Genomic DNA, 16,079 nt, shown 5'->3' on the forward strand with positions numbered 1-16,079 from the left:
TGTGAGAGGGAACAGAGTGTGAGAGGGAACAGAGTGTGAGAGGGAACAGAGTGAGAGGGAACAGAGTGTGAGAGGGAACAGAGTGTGAGAGGGAACAGAGTGTGAGAGGGAACAGAGTGTGAGAGGGAACAGAGTGTGAGAGGGAACAGAGTGTGAGAGGGAACAGTGTGAGAGGGAACAGGGAACAGTGTGAGAGGGAACAGAGTGTGAGAGGGAACAGTGTGAGAGGGAACAGAGTGAGAGGGAACAGTGTGAGAGGGAACAGTGTGAGAGGGAACAGAGTGTGAGAGGGAGCAGAGTGTGAGAGGGAACAGAGTGTTAGAACAGACAGTAATAACACCAGATACAGCAATAATAATAACGTAGTACTACAGTAGAAATAAGACAGGTGTTATAGAGTGGTTGTCTTAGTAATGGGGACACTATGAAACCTGACGGGACAGTCCATGTTCTTGCACTTGCGGTGTCTGTCCTCCGGGCGGCTCTCTGGGTCACACAGAGACTCATCTACCACACCCACCTCCAGCTCAAAACACCTGACAGGTTGCTGCTGCTCACCTGGATGGCACAGAACACAGGGAATGTTTCTGCCTGAATAATCACACTGTAGGCTATAACTGTCAATACTGCTTAACTCTCTGAATTGAAATGCAATCATCATCCATATCATCAGAATCCAAAATCGACAACTCTTAATATCTGACAAGTTAACACACGGAGTACAAATATTCTACACACGGATGATGGCCGTCCGACCAAAGCTGAATATGAATTTAAGAGCTTAAGGGTAAAGCATATCATTAGTTATTTAAAAGACAACCACTCACCTAGCCCACATGTGGTGCTGCAGTCTGTCCAGGCCCCATGCCTCCACCTGTACTCCGATTTGATTAACTCATTTCCTGTCTGGCGGCTCTTCTTGATGGTGTACTCGTACTTTATACCTGGGTTCTTCTCCTGGTACAGCAACTGAACAACAGGAACAACACCCAGCTGTTAGTGTGTGTATGACATCTGAATCGTCTTCTGGCTGGTCCATAGTGTATATGGACCAGCCAGGTGCATAGTGTATATGGACCAGCCAGGTGCATAGTGTATATGGACCAGCCAGGTGCATAGTGTATATGGACCAGCCAGGTGCATAGTGTATATGGACCAGCCAGGTGCATAGTGTATATGGACCAGCCAGGTGCATAGTGTATATGGACCAGCCAGGTCCAGCTCAAAACATAGTGTATATGGACCAGCCAGGTGCATAGTGTATATGGACCAGCCAGGTACATAGTGTATATGGACCAGCCAGGTGCATAGTGTATATGGACCAGCCAGGTACATAGTGTATATGGACCAGCCAGGTGCATAGTGTATATGGACCAGCCAGGTGCATAGTGTATATGGACCAGCCAGGTGACATAGTGGTCCATAGTGTATATGGACCAGCCAGGTGCATAGTGTATATGGACCAGCCAGGTGCATAGTGTATATGGACCAGCCAGGTGCATAGTGTATATGGACCAGCCAGCATAGTGTATATGGACCAGCCAGGTGCATAGTGTATATGGACCAGCCAGGTGCATAGTGTATATGGACCAGCCAGGTGCATAGTGTATATGGACCAGCCAGGTGCATAGTGTATATGGACCAGCCAGGTGCATAGTGTATATGGACCAGCCAGGTGCATAGTGTATATGGACCAGCCAGGTGCATAGTGTATATGGACCAGCCAGGTGCATAGTGTATATGGACCAGCCAGGTGCATAGTGTATATGGACCATTATGGTGCATAGTGTAGTTAGATTATGATGGTTACCAGCCAGGTAGATTATGACTGGTTATAGTGTTTATATGGACCATGACTGGTTAGTAGTTTATATGGTGTGTGTAGTTAGATTATGACTGGTTAGTGTGGTAGTTTATATGGTGTGTGTAGTTAGATTATGACTGGTTAGGTGTAGTTTATATGGTGTGTGTAGTTAGATTATGACTGGTTACCAGCCAGGTGCATAGTGTATATGGACCAGCCAGGTACATAGTGTATATGGACCAGCCAGGTGCATAGTGTATATGGATTATGTGTGTAATTAGATTATGACTGGTTATTTGGTGTGTGTAGTTTATATTGTGTGTGTAGTTAGATTATGACTGGTTATTTGGTGTGTGTAGTTTATATGGTGTGTGTAGTTAGATTATGACTGGTTATTTGGTGTGTGTAGTTTATATGGTGTGTGTAGTTAGATTATGACTGGTTATTTGGTGTGTGTAGTTTATATGGTGTTTGTAGTTAGATTATGACTGGTTATTTGGTGTGTGTAGTTTATATGGTGTGTGTAGTTAGATTATGACTGGTTATTTGGTGTGTGTAGTTTATATGGTGTGTGTAGTTTATATTGTGTGTGTAGTTAGATTATGACTGGTTATTTGGTGTGTATAGTCCTTCTGTAGCTCAGTTGGTAGAGCATGGCGCTTGTAACGCCAGGGTAGTGGGTTCGATTCCCGGGACCACCCATACGTAGAATGTATGCACACATGACTGTAAATCGCTTTGGATAAAAGCGTCTGCTAAATGGCATATATTATTATTATATTATATGGTGTGTGTAGTTAGATTATGACTGGTTATTTGGTGTGTATAGTTTATATGGTGTGTGTAGTTTATATTGTGTGTGTAGTTAGATTATGACTGGTTGTTTGGTGTGTATAGTTTATATGGTGTGTGTAGTTAGATTATGACTGGTTATTTGGTGTGTGTAGTTTATATGGTGTGTGTAGTTTATATGGTGTGTGTAGTTAGATTATGACTGGTTATTTGGTGTGTGTAGTTTATATGGTGTGTGTAGTTAGATTATGACTGGTTATTCTGTGTGTATAGTTTATATGGTGTGTGTAGTTAGATTATGACTGGTTATTTGGTGTGTGTAGTTTATATGGTGTATAGTCTGCATGAAGCAGCCAGAGCTGTCAGTTTATATGGTGTGTGTAGTTAGATTATGACTGTTATTCGGTGTGTATAGTTTATATGGTGTGTGTAGTTAGATTATGACTGGTTATTTGGTGTGTGTAGTTTATATGGTGTATAGTCTGCATGAAGCAGCCAGAGCTGTCAGTCTGCATGAAGCAGCCAGAGCTGTCAGTCTCCAAGGTGCTGCCAGCCTGCATGGAGCAGTCAGAGCTGTCAGCCTGCATGGAGCAGTCAGAGCTGTCAGTCTGCATGAAGCAGCCAGAGCTGTCAGTCTGTATGAAGCAGCCAGAGCTGCCAGTCTGCATGAAGCAGCCAGAGCTGTCATTCTGCATGAAGCAGCCAGAGCTGCCAGTCTGCAAAGAGCTGTCAGTCTGCAAGGAGCTGCCAGTCTGCAAGGAGCTGCCAGTCTGCAAGGATCTGTCAGTCTGCAAAGAGCTGTCAGTCTGCAAGGAGCTGCCAGTCTGCAGGGAGCTGCCAGTCTGCAAGGTGCTGCCAGCCTGCATAGAGCAGCTAGATCCGCCAGTCAGCCATGATCTTCTAGATCTGCCAGTCAACCAGATTCTTCCAGATCTGCCAGTCAACCAGTCTCTTCCAGATCTGCCAGTCAACCAGAATCTTTCAGATCCGCCAGCCAGCCAGGATCTACCGGAGCCTACTACCTGCCTGAGCTTCATCTCAGTACTGGGCTTCCTCTCAGTACTGGGCTTCCTCTCAGTACTGGGCTGCCCCTCAGTCCCGGGCTGCCCCTCAGTCCAGGGCTGCCCCTCAGTCCCGAGCTGCCCCTCAGTCCCGAGCTTCCCCTCAGTCCCGAGCTGCCCCTCAGTCCCGAGCTTCCCCTCAGTCCCGAGCTTCCCCTCAGTCCCCGAGCCCCTCAGTCCAGTGGGGTTCTGGGTGAGGACTATTAGGCCATGGTCGGCGGCGAGGGTGGATTATCCCAGGACGCGAAGGGGAGGAACGATGACATTTATGGAGAGGGGTCCCGAGCCGGAACCGCCACCATGGACAGACGCCCACCCGGACCCTCCATATCGTTATCGTTGTGAGGTGCGTCCGGGAGTCCGCACCTTAGGGAGGGTTCTGTCACGCCTTGGTCATTGTATTTTGTGTTTTCGTTATATATTTGTTCAGGCCAGGGTGTGACATGGGTTTATTGTGTTGTCGTATTGGGTTTTTTGTAGGCATTGGGATTGTGGTTGAGTGGGGTGTGTCTAGTATAGGCTTGGCTGCCTGAGGCGGTTCTCAATCAGAGTCAGGTGATTCTCGTTGTCTCTGATTGGGAACCGTAATTAGGTAGCCTGGGTTTCACTGTGTATTTCGTGGGTGATTGTTCCTGTCTCTGTGTAGTGTTCACCAGATAGGCTGTAATTAGATTTCACGTTCCGTTTGTTGTAAGTTATTTCATGTATCGTCATTAGTTTCATTAAAGACATGAGTAACCACCACGCTGCATTTCGGTCCGACTCTCTTTCGACGAACGAACGCCGTTACATATATGGTGTGTGTAGTTAGATTATGACTGGTTATTTGGTGTGTATAGTTTATATTGTGTGTGTAGTTAGATTATGACTGGTTATTTGGTGTGTGTAGTTTATATTTGTGTGTGTAGTTTTAGATTATGACTGGTTATCATGACTGGTTGTTTGTGTTATAGTTTAAAGTTTATTAGATTTTGACTAGTTATTTGGTGGGTATAGTTTAAAGATTATTTTGACTGGTTATTTGGTGTGTGTAGTTTATATGGTGTGTGTACCTGGATCATGACTGGTTGTTTGGTGGGTATAGTTTAAATGGTGTGTGTACCTGGATCATGACTGGTTGTTTGGTGGGTATAGTTTAAATGGTGTGTGTAATTAGATTTTGACTAGTTATTTGGTGGGTATAGTTTAAATGGTGTGTGTAATTAGATTTTGACTAGTTATTTGGTGGGTATAGTTTAAATGGTGTGTGTAATTAGATTTTGACTGGTTGTTTGGTGGGTATAGTTTAAATGGTGTGTGTAATTAGATTTTGACTGGTTGTTTGGTGGGTATAGTTTAAATGGTGTGTGTAATTTTGACTAGTATAGTTTAAATTTGACTGATTTTGTTGTTTGGTGGGTATAGTTTAAATGGTGTGTGTAATTAGATTTTGACTAGTTATTTGGTGGGTATAGTTTAAATGGTGTGTGTAATTAGATTTTGACTGGTTGTTTGGTGGGTATAGTTTAAATGGTGTGTGTAATTAGATTTTGACTGGTTGTTTGGTGGTTATAGTTTAAATGGTGTGTGTAATTAGATTTTGACTGGTTGTTTGGTGGGTATAGTTTAAATGGTGTTGTTTGTGTAATTAAAGATTTTGACTGGTTGTTTGGTGGTTATAGTTTAAATGGTGTGTGTAATTAGATTTTGACTGGTTGTTTGGTGGGTATAGTTTAAATGGTGTGTGATTTTAATTAGTTTAAATTTTAACTGGTTGATTTTTGTTATTTGGGTATAGTTTAAATGGTGTGTGTAATTAGATTTTGACTAGTTATTTGGTGGGTATAGTTTATATGGTGTGTGTACCTGGATCATGACTGGTTGTTTGGTGGGTCCAGAGGAGGTAAGATTCTCCAGGTTCCCACTGCGTTCATAGTAGAAGGTGGCTCCGCCTGCCTTGTACTCCCCGTTCCATTGGATGATGTACTGGCCATTCAGGAAGTACTCCTCTGACATCTGACCCCGCAGAGCCAGGAAGTTCCCCGCCTCCTCCACTTCCTGGACAACAATGTCACGAGCCCCCTCTGGGATCACTCCCACATCCACATAGCCTGGGACAGGAGGATGGAGGAAGAGGGGAATTGGCTGTGTTAGTGCTGGGCTGGAACAAAAGCCTGCAAACCCATGGGTCCCTGGGACCGAAAAACAGAAAGTATTCTTACTCCTTGTCTTATTCCACATTTTGTTGCGTACAGCCTGAATTCAAAATTTATTAAATTGACTATTTTTCACACCCATCTACACACAATACCCCATAATGACAAAGTGAAAACATGTCTTAGAAAGGTTTGCACATTTATTGAAAATGAAATACAGAAATATCTCATTTCCATACAGTAAGTATTTACAATATATGTTAAAATCACATTTGGTAGCAATTACAGCTGGAAGTATTTCTGGGTAAAAGTCTCTAAAAGCTTTGCACAACTGGATTGCACACTATTTGCAAATATATACATTTTTTACATTCTTCAAGATCTGTCAAGTTGGTTGTTGATCATTTGCAGATAGCCATTTGCAAGTCTTGCCATAGACTATCAAGCTGATTTAAGTTAAAACTGTAACTAGGCCACTCAGGAACATTCAATATCGTCATGGTAAGCAACTTCTGTTTTAGGTTATTGTCCTGCTGAAAGGGGAATTTGTCTCCCAGTGTCTTTTGGAAAGCAGACCGAACCCGGTTCTACTCTAGGATTTTTCCTGTGCTTAGCTCTATTCCGACCCTGTCAAGCCGCACCAACGTGTCAGAGGAAACACTGTACAGCTGGCGTCAGAGGTCAGCTTGCAGGCACCCAGACCGCCACAAGGAGTCGCTAGAGCGCAATGGGACAAGGAAATCCAGGATGTTCAATTGTCTGCTTTTTTTCTCTCACCCATCTACCAATAGGTGCCATTATTTGCGAGGCATTTGAAAACCTCCCAGGTCTTTGTGGTTGAATCGGTGTTTAAAATGACGGACCTTACAGATAATTGTATGTGTGGGGTACAGAGATGAGGTAGTCATTCAAAAATCATGTTAAACACTATTATTGCACACAGAGTGAGTCCATGCAACTTGTAATGTAACTTGTTAAGCAAATTTTCACTCCTGAACTTGTTTAGGCTTCACATAACAAATGGTATGAAATCTTATTGACTGAAGACATTTTAGATTGTCATTGTTAATTAAACAATTTGCAAAACCTTGAAAAACATAATTCCACTTAGAAATTATTGGATATTAGGTGTAGGCCGATAACAAAAAAATCTACATTTACTCAATATAAAATTCAGGCTGTAACACAATGAAATGTGGAAAAAGTCAAGGGGTGTAATACATTCGGAAGGCATGTAATCATAAACCTACTCCTGAAATTGTAGCAAAGCGAGAAGCAATGAAATGCAAGCAAAGGCATGATGAAGACACTGTTAAACAATCAAAACATAATTCATGGTTGCAGGCCGCAACGTGGGAGAGGCCAGAGCACACAGAGAGGCCACCATGGCAGACTCTCTGTGATGTTTAATAGAGGGTGTGTGTCTGTTAGGTGACGGGGTTGGGCTAACCCTGTCTCTTTGTGGGGAGGCACTGCTCTGGCTGTGCCTCAGTTTTTTAATAGTGTGTGGATGGGTGGGGGAGGTGTTGTTGTGTGTCTGTTTGTGAGGGTAAGAGAAGGGGCAGCATCGCTTTGGATCTCAGCTCTGCCCTTTGAAGATTCATATAGCTGAGCCGGCCGGTGCCTGGAAATGGGCGGACACACACACACACACACACACTCACGCACGCGCGCACACACTCACGACGCGCACACACACACACACACACACACACACACACACACACACACACACACACACACACACACACACACACACACACACACACACACACACACACACACACACACACACACACACACACACACACACACACACACACACACACACACACACACACACACACACACACACATTCCAAACAGAAAGCTCACTCCCTTCTCCCAGTCCTGATGACTTGTCCTATCAGATATAAAGGCACCATGAAGCCGAGTGAAATCAGTCAAACATGGTACTGTAATGGATCTTCCTACTCCCTGCCACCAGTTCCAAATGGATCCCCATTCTCTCGCCCATGCTATGGAACTTCTGATAGGATTGGATAGCTAGCAGTGGTAACTTACCCCCTGATTGGCTAGGTGGTATTGTGTGCCATACTGCTTATATCTGATGCCTGATGCCTCGTTTCATCGACACTATAACTGTCTGGGGGAAGAGTCTATAACTGTCTGGGGGTAGAGTCTAGAACTGTCTGGGGGTAGAGTCTATAACTGTCTGGGGGAAGAGTCTATAACTGTCTGGGGTAGAGTCTAGAACTGTCTGGGGGAAGAGTCTAGAACTGTCTGGGGGAAGAGTCTATAACTGTCTGGGGGTAGAGTCTAGAACTGTCTGGGGGTAGAGTCTAGAACTGTCTGGGGGAAGAGTCTATAACTGTCTGGGGTAGAGTCTATAACTGTCTGGGGGAAAGAGTCTAGAACTGTCTGGGGGTAGAGTCTAGAACTGTCTGGGGGTAGAGTCTAGAACTGTCTGGGGGAAGAGTCTATAACTGTCTGGGGAAGAGTCTATAACTGTCTGGGGGAAGAGTCTAGAAGTCTAGGTAGAGTCTAGAACTGTCTGGGGGTAGAGTCTAGAACTGTCTGGGGGTAGAGTCTAGAACTGTCTGGGGTAGAGTCTAGAACTGTCTGGGGGTAGAGTCTAGAACTGTCTGGGGGTAGAGTCTAGAACTGTCTGGGGGTAGAGTCTAGAACTGTCTGGGGGCAGAGTCTAGAACTGTCTGGGGTAGAGTCTAGAACTATCTGGGGGTAGAGTCTAGAACTGTCTGGGGTAGAGTCTAGAACTGTCTGGGCAGAGTCTAGAACTGTCTGGGGTAGAGTCTAGAACTGTCTGGGAGTAGAGTCTAGAACTGTCTGGGGTAGAGTCTAGAACTGTCTGGGGGCAGAGTCTAGTACTGTCTGGGGTAGAGTCTAGAACTGTCTGGGGGTAGAGTCTAGAACTGTCTGGGGTAGAGTCTAGAACTGTCTGGGGTAGAGTCTAGAACTGTCTGGGGTAGAGTCTAGAACTGTCTGGGGTAGAGTCTAGAACTGTCTAGTCTAGAACTGTCTGGGGTAGAGTCTAGAACTGTCTGGGGTAGAGTCTAGAACTGTCTAGTAGAGTCTAGAACTGTCTGGGGTAGAGTCTAGAACTGTCTGGGGGCAGAGTCTAGAACTGTCTATAACTGTCTGGGGTAGAGTCTAGAACTGTCTGGGGTAGAGTCTAGAACTGTCTGGGGTAGAGTATAGAACTGTCTGGGGGTAGAGTCTAGAACTGTCTGGGGTAGAGTCTAGAACTGTCTGGGGTAGAGTCTAGAACTGTCTGGGGCAGAGTCTAGAACTGTCTGGGGTAGAGTCTAGAACTGTCTGGGGTAGAGTCTAGAACTGTCTGGGGTAGAGTCTAGAACTGTCTGGGGGTAGAGTCTAGAACTGTCTGGGGTAGAGTCTAGATCTGTCTGGGGTAGAGTCTAGAACTGTCTGGGGCAGAGTCTAGAACTGTCTGGGTGTAGAGTCTAGAACTGTCTGGGGTAGAGTCTAGAACTGTCTGGGGTAGAGTCTAGAACTGTCTGGGGTAGAGTCTAGAACTGTCTGGGGGTAGAGTCTAGAACTGTCTGGGAGTAGAGTCTAGAACTGTCTGGGGTAGAGTCTAGAACTGTCTGGGGCAGAGTCTAGAACTGTCTGGGGTAGAGTCTAGAACTATCTGGGGGTAGAGTCTAGAACTGTCTGGGGTAGAGTCTAGAACTGTCTGGGGTAGAGTCTAGAACTGTCTGGGAGTAGAGTCTAGAACTGTCTGGGGGTAGATTCTAGAACTGTCTGGGGCAGAGTCTAGAACTGTCTGGGGTAGAGTCTAGAACTATCTGGGGTAGAGTCTAGAACTGTCTGGGGTAGAGTCTAGAACTGTCTGGGGGCAGAGTCTAGAACTGTCTGGGGTAGAGTCTAGAACTATCTGGGGGAGTCTAGAACTGTCTGGGGTAGAGTCTAGAACTGTCTGGGGTAGAGTCTAGAACTGTCTGGGGTAGAGTCTAGAACTGTCTGGGGGTAGAGTCTAGAACTGTCTGGGGTAGAGTCTAGAACTGTCTGGGGTAGAGTCTAGAACTGTCTGGGGCAGAGTCTAGAGTCTAGAGAACTGTCTGGGGCAGAGTCTAGAACTGTCTGGGGTAGAGTCTAGAACTGTCTGGGGCAGAGTCTAGAACTGTCTGGGGTAGAGTCTAGAACTGTCTGGGGCAGAGTCTAGAACTGTCTGGGGTAGAGTCTAGAACTGTCTGGGGTAGAGTCTAGAACTGTCTGGGGGCAGAGTCTAGAACTGTCTGGGGTAGAGTCTAGAACTATCTGGGGGTACAGTCTAGAACTGTCTGGGGTAGAGTCTAGAACTGTCTGGGGTAGAGTCTAGAACTGTCTGGGGGTAGAGTCTAGAACTGTCTGGGGTAGAGTCTAGAACTGTCTGGGGTAGAGTCTAGAACTGTCTGGGGCAGAGTCTAGAACTGTCTGGGGTAGAGTCTAGAACTGTCTGGGGCAGAGTCTAGAACTGTCTGGGGTAGAGTCTAGAACTGTCTGGGGTAGAGTCTAGAACTGTCTGGGGTAGAGTCTAGATCTGTCTGGGGTAGAGTCTAGAACTGTCTGGGGCAGAGTCTAGAACTGTCTGGGTGTAGAGTCTAGAACTGTCTGGGGTAGAGTCTAGAACTTTCTGGGGTAGATTCTAGAACTGTCTGGGGTAGAGTCTAGAACTGTCTGGGGGTAGAGTCTAGAACTGTCTGGGGTAGAGTCTAGAACTGTCTGAGGGTAGAGTCTAGAACTGTCTGGGGCAGAGTCTAGAACTGTCTGGGGCAGAGTCTAGAACTGTCTGGGGTAGAGTCTAGAACTGTCTGGGAGTAGAGTCTAGAACTGTCTGGGGTAGAGTCTAGAACTGTCTGGGGGCAGAGTCTAGAACTGTCTGGGGTAGAGTCTAGAACTATCTGGGGTAGAGTCTAGAACTGTCTGGGGTAGAGTATAGAACTGTCTGGGGTAGAGTATAGAACTGTCTGGGGGTAGAGTCTAGAACTGTCTGCGGGTAGAGTCTAGAACTGTCTGGGGTAGAGTCTAGAACTGTCTGGGGCAGAGTCTAGAACTGTCTGGGGTAGAGTCTAGAACTGTCTGGGGCAGAGTCTAGAACTGTCTGGGGTAGAGTCTAGAACTGTCTGGGGGCAGAGTCTAGAACTGTCTGGGGTAGAGTCTAGAACTGTCTGGGGCAGAGTCTAGAACTGTCTAGAACTGTCTGGGGCAGAGTCTAGAACTGTCTGGGAGTAGAGTCTAGAACTGTCTGGGGTAGAGTCTAGAACTGTCTGGGGGCAGAGTCTAGAACTGTCTGGGGTAGAGTCTAGAACTATCTGGGGGTACAGTCTAGAACTGTCTGGGGTAGAGTCTAGAACTGTCTGGGGTAGAGTATAGAACTGTCTGGGGGTAGAGTCTAGAACTGTCTGCGGGTAGAGTCTAGAACTGTCTGGGGTAGAGTCTAGAACTGTCTGGGGCAGAGTCTAGAACTGTCTGGGGTAGAGTCTAGAACTGTCTGGGGCAGAGTCTAGAACTGTCTGGGGTAGAGTCTAGAACTGTCTGGGGGTAGAGTCTAGAACTGTCTGGGGTAGAGTCTAGATCTGTCTGGGGGTAGAGTCTAGAACTGTCTGGGGCAGAGTCTAGAACTGTCTGGGTGTAGAGTCTAGAACTGTCTGGGGTAGAGTCTAGAACTTTCTGGGGGTAGATTCTAGAACTGTCTGGGGTAGAGTCTAGAACTGTCTGGGGGTAGAGTCTAGAACTGTCTGGGAGTAGAGTCTAGAACTGTCTGAGGGTAGAGTCTAGAACTGTCTGGGGCAGAGTCTAGAACTGTCTGGGGCAGAGTCTAGAACTGTCTGGGGTAGAGTCTAGAACTGTCTGGGAGTAGAGTCTAGAACTGTCTGGGGTAGAGTCTAGAACTGTCTGGGGGCAGAGTCTAGAACTGTCTGGGGTAGAGTCTAGAACTATCTGGGGGTACAGTCTAGAACTGTCTGGGGTAGAGTATAGAACTGTCTGGGGTAGAGTATAGAACTGTCTGGGGGTAGAGTCTAGAACTGTCTGCGGGTAGAGTCTAGAACTGTCTGGGGTAGAGTCTAGAACTGTCTGGGGCAGAGTCTAGAACTGTCTGGGGTAGAGTCTAGAACTGTCTGGGGCAGAGTCTAGAACTGTCTGGGGTAGAGTCTAGAACTGTCTGGGGTAGAGTCTAGAACTGTCTGGGGTAGAGTCTAGATCTGTCTGGGGGTAGAGTCTAGAACTGTCTGGGGCAGAGTCTAGAACTGTCTGGGTGTAGAGTCTAGAACTGTCTGGGGTAGAGTCTAGAACTTTCTGGGGGTAGATTCTAGAACTGTCTGGGGTAGAGTCTAGAACTGTCTGGGGGTAGAGTCTAGAACTGTCTGGGAGTAGAGTCTAGAACTGTCTGAGGGTAGAGTCTAGAACTGTCTGGGGCAGAGTCTAGAACTGTCTGGGGTAGAGTCTAGAACTATCTGGGGGTAGAGTCTAGAACTGTCTGGGGTAGAGTCTAGAACTGTCTGGGAGTAGAGTCTAGAACTGTCTGGGGGTAGATTCTAGAACTGTCTGGGGGCAGAGTCTAGAACTGTCTGGGGTAGAGTCTAGAACTATCTGGGGGTAGAGTCTAGAACTGTCTGGGGGTAGAGTCTAGAACTGTCTGGGGGCAGAGTCTAGAACTGTCTGGGGTAGAGTCTAGAACTATCTGGGGGTAGAGTCTAGAACTGTCTGGGGTAGAGTCTAGAACTGTCTGGGGTAGAGTATAGAACTGTCTGGGGGTAGAGTCTAGAACTGTCTGGGGGTAGAGTCTAGAACTGTCTGCGGGTAGAGTCTAGAACTGTCTGGGGTAGAGTCTAGAACTGTCTGGGGCAGAGTCTAGAACTGTCTGGGGTAGAGTCTAGAACTGTCTGGGGCAGAGTCTAGAACTGTCTGGGGTAGAGTCTAGAACTGTCTGGGGGCAGAGTCTAGAACTGTCTGGGGTAGAGTCTAGAACTGTCTGGGGCAGAGTCTAGAACTGTCTGGGAGTAGAGTCTAGAACTGTCTGGGGTAGAGTCTAGAACTGTCTGGGGGCAGAGTCTAGAACTGTCTGGGGTAGAGTCTAGAACTATCTGGGGGTACAGTCTAGAACTGTCTGGGGTAGAGTCTAGAATAGTATAGAACTGTCTGGGGGTAGAGTCTAGAACTGTCTGGGGTAGAGTCTGGGGTAGAGTCTAGAACTGTCTGGGGTAGAGTCTAGAACTGTCTGGGGTAGAGTCTAGAAGAGAGTCTAGAGACTGTCTGGGGGGTAGAGTCTAGAACTGTCTGGGGGGGTAGAGTCTAGAACTGTCTGGGGGTAGAGTCTAGAACTGTCTGGGGCAGAGTCTAGAACTGTCTGGGGTAGAGTCTAGAACTGTCTGGGGTAGAGTCTAGAACTGTCTGGGGGCAGAGTCTAGAACTGTCTGGGGGGTCTAGAACTAGAGTCTAGAACTGTCTGGGGGGTAGAGTCTAGAACTGTCTGGGGGTAGAGTCTAGAACTGTCTGGGGTAGAGTCTAGAACTGTCTGGGGTAGAGTCTAGAACTGTCTGGGGCAGAGTCTAGAACTGTCTGGGGTAGAGTCTAGAACTGTCTGGGGCAGAGTCTAGAACTGTCTGGGGTAGAGTCTAGAACTGTCTGGGGTAGAGTCTAGAACTGTCTGGGGTAGAGTCTAGAACTGTCTGGGGGTAGAGTCTAGAACTGTCTGGGGTAGAGTCTAGAACTGTCTGGGGTAGAGTCTAGAACTGTCTGGGGCAGAGTCTAGAACTGTCTGGGGGTAGAGTCTAGAACTGTCTGGGGTAGAGTCTAGAACTGTCTGGGGTAGAGTCTAGAACTGTCTGGGGGCAGAGTCTAGAACTGTCTGGGGTAGAGTCTAGAACTGTCTGGGGCAGAGTCTAGAACTGTCTGGGAGTAGAGTCTAGAACTGTCTGGGGTAGAGTCTAGAACTGTCTGGGGGCAGAGTCTAGAACTGTCTGGGGTAGAGTCTAGAACTATCTGGGGGTACAGTCTAGAACTGTCTGGGGTAGAGTCTAGAACTGTCTGGGGTAGAGTATAGAACTGTCTGGGGGTAGAGTCTAGAACTGTCTGCGGGTAGAGTCTAGAACTGTCTGGGGTAGAGTCTAGAACTGTCTGGGGCAGAGTCTAGAACTGTCTGGGGTAGAGTCTAGAACTGTCTGGGGCAGAGTCTAGAACTGTCTGGGGTAGAGTCTAGAACTGTCTGGGGGTAGAGTCTAGAACTGTCTGGGGTAGAGTCTAGATCTGTCTGGGGGTAGAGTCTAGAACTGTCTGGGGCAGAGTCTAGAACTGTCTGGGTGTAGAGTCTAGAACTGTCTGGGGTAGAGTCTAGAACTTTCTGGGGGTAGATTCTAGAACTGTCTGGGGTAGAGTCTAGAACTGACTGGGGGTAGAGTCTAGAACTGTCTGAGGGTAGAGTCTAGAACTGTCTGGGGCAGAGTCTAGAACTGTCTGGGGTAGAGTCTAGAACTGTCTGGGGGTAGAGTCTAGAACTGTCTGGGAGTAGAGTCTAGAACTGTCTGGGGGTAGAGTCTAGAACTGTCTGGGGGCAGAGTCTAGAACTGTCTGGGGTAGAGTCTAGAACTATCTGGGGGTAGAGTCTAGAACTGTCTGGGGTAGAGTCTAGAACTGTCTGGGCAGAGTCTAGAACTGTCTGGGGTAGAGTCTAGAACTGTCTGGGGGCAGAGTCTAGAACTGTCTGGGGTAGAGTCTAGAACTGTCTGGGGTAGAGTCTAGAACTGTCTGGGGTAGAGTCTAGAACTGTCTGGGGTAGAGTCTAGAACTGTCTGGGGGTAGAGTCTAGAACTGTCTGGGGTAGAGTCTAGAACTGTCTGGGGCAGAGTCTAGAACTGTCTGGGGTAGAGTCTAGAACTGTCTGGGGCAGAGTCTAGAACTGTCTGGGGTAGAGTCTAGAACTGTCTGGGGCAGAGTCTAGAACTGTCTGGGGTAGAGTCTAGAACTGTCTGGGGGCAGAGTCTAGAACTGTCTGGGGTAGAGTCTAGAACTGTCTGGGGTAGAGTCTAGAACTGTCTGGGGGCAGAGTCTAGAACTGTCTGGGGTAGAGTCTAGAACTATCTGGGGGTACAGTCTAGAACTGTCTGGGGTAGAGTCTAGAACTGTCTGGGGTAGAGTATAGAACTGTCTGGGGGTAGAGTCTAGAACTGTCTGCGGGTAGAGTCTAGAACTGTCTGGGGTAGAGTCTAGAACTGTCTGGGGCAGAGTCTAGAACTGTCTGGGGTAGAGTCTAGAACTGTCTGGGGCAGAGTCTAGAACTGTCTGGGGTAGAGTCTAGAACTGTCTGGGGGTAGAGTCTAGAACTGTCTGGGGTAGAGTCTAGATCTGTCTGGGGGTAGAGTCTAGAACTGTCTGGGGCAGAGTCTAGAACTGTCTGGGTGTATAGTCTAGAACTGTCTGGGGTAGAGTCTAGACCTTTCTGGGGGTAGATTCTAGAACTGTCTGGGGTAGAGTCTAGAACTGACTGGGGGTAGAGTCTAGAACTGTCTGGGAGTAGAGTCTAGAACTGTCTGAGGGTAGAGTCTAGAACTGTCTGGGGCAGAGTCTAGAACTGTCTGGGGTAGAGTCTAGAACTATCTGGGGGTAGAGTCTAGAACTGTCTGGGGTAGAGTCTAGAACTGTCTGGGGGTAGAGTCTAGAACTGTCTGGGAGTAGAGTCTAGAACTGTCTGGGGGTAGATTCTAGAACTGTCTGGGGGCAGAGTCTAGAACTGTCTGGGGTAGAGTCTAGAACTATCTGGGGGTAGAGTCTAGAACTGTCTGGGGGTAGAGTCTAGAACTGTCTGGGGGCAGAGTCTAGAACTGTCTGGGGTAGAGTCTAGAACTATCTGGGGGTAGAGTCTAGAACTGTCTGGGGTAGAGTCTAGAACTGTCTGGGGTAGAGTATAGAACTGTCTGGGGGTAGAGTCTAGAACTGTCTGGGGGTAGAGTCTAGAACTGTCTGCGGGTAGAGTCTAGAACTGTCTGGGGTAGAGTCTAGAACTGTCTGGGGCAGAGTCTAGAACTGTCTGGGGTAGAGTCTAGAACTGTCTGGGGCAGAGTCTAGAACTGTCTGGGGTAGAGTCTAGAACTGTCTGGGGGCAGAGTCTAGAACTGTCTGGGGTAGAGTCTAGAACTGTCTGGGGCAGAGTCTAGAACTGTCTGGGGTAGAGTCTAGAACTGTCTGGGGCAGAGTCTAGAACTGTCTGGGGCTAGAGTCTAGAACTGTTTAAGGGTAGGTATAGAACTGTCTGGGGTAGAGTCTAGAACT

At 47.4% G+C, this 16,079-nt stretch overlaps 1 protein-coding gene across 1 annotated transcript in view; it reads right to left on the reverse strand.

The window, feature by feature from the left end:
* The window catches only part of adamts12 (ADAM metallopeptidase with thrombospondin type 1 motif, 12), a 66,528-nt gene that overhangs the window by 10,789 nt on the left and 39,660 nt on the right, over positions 1-16,079 (reverse strand). The window contains exons 16-18 of the mRNA XM_046348327.1: positions 5,503-5,747; positions 828-969; positions 432-558 (exon numbers count right to left, since the gene is read on the reverse strand). Of these exons, the coding sequence (XP_046204283.1) occupies positions 432-558; positions 828-969; positions 5,503-5,747 (514 nt within the window). The remainder of the gene's footprint in view (positions 1-431; positions 559-827; positions 970-5,502; positions 5,748-16,079) is intronic.

This window comes from Oncorhynchus gorbuscha, linkage group LG05 (genome assembly GCF_021184085.1).
Source record: "Oncorhynchus gorbuscha isolate QuinsamMale2020 ecotype Even-year linkage group LG05, OgorEven_v1.0, whole genome shotgun sequence".
NCBI lineage: Eukaryota > Metazoa > Chordata > Actinopteri > Salmoniformes > Salmonidae > Oncorhynchus > Oncorhynchus gorbuscha.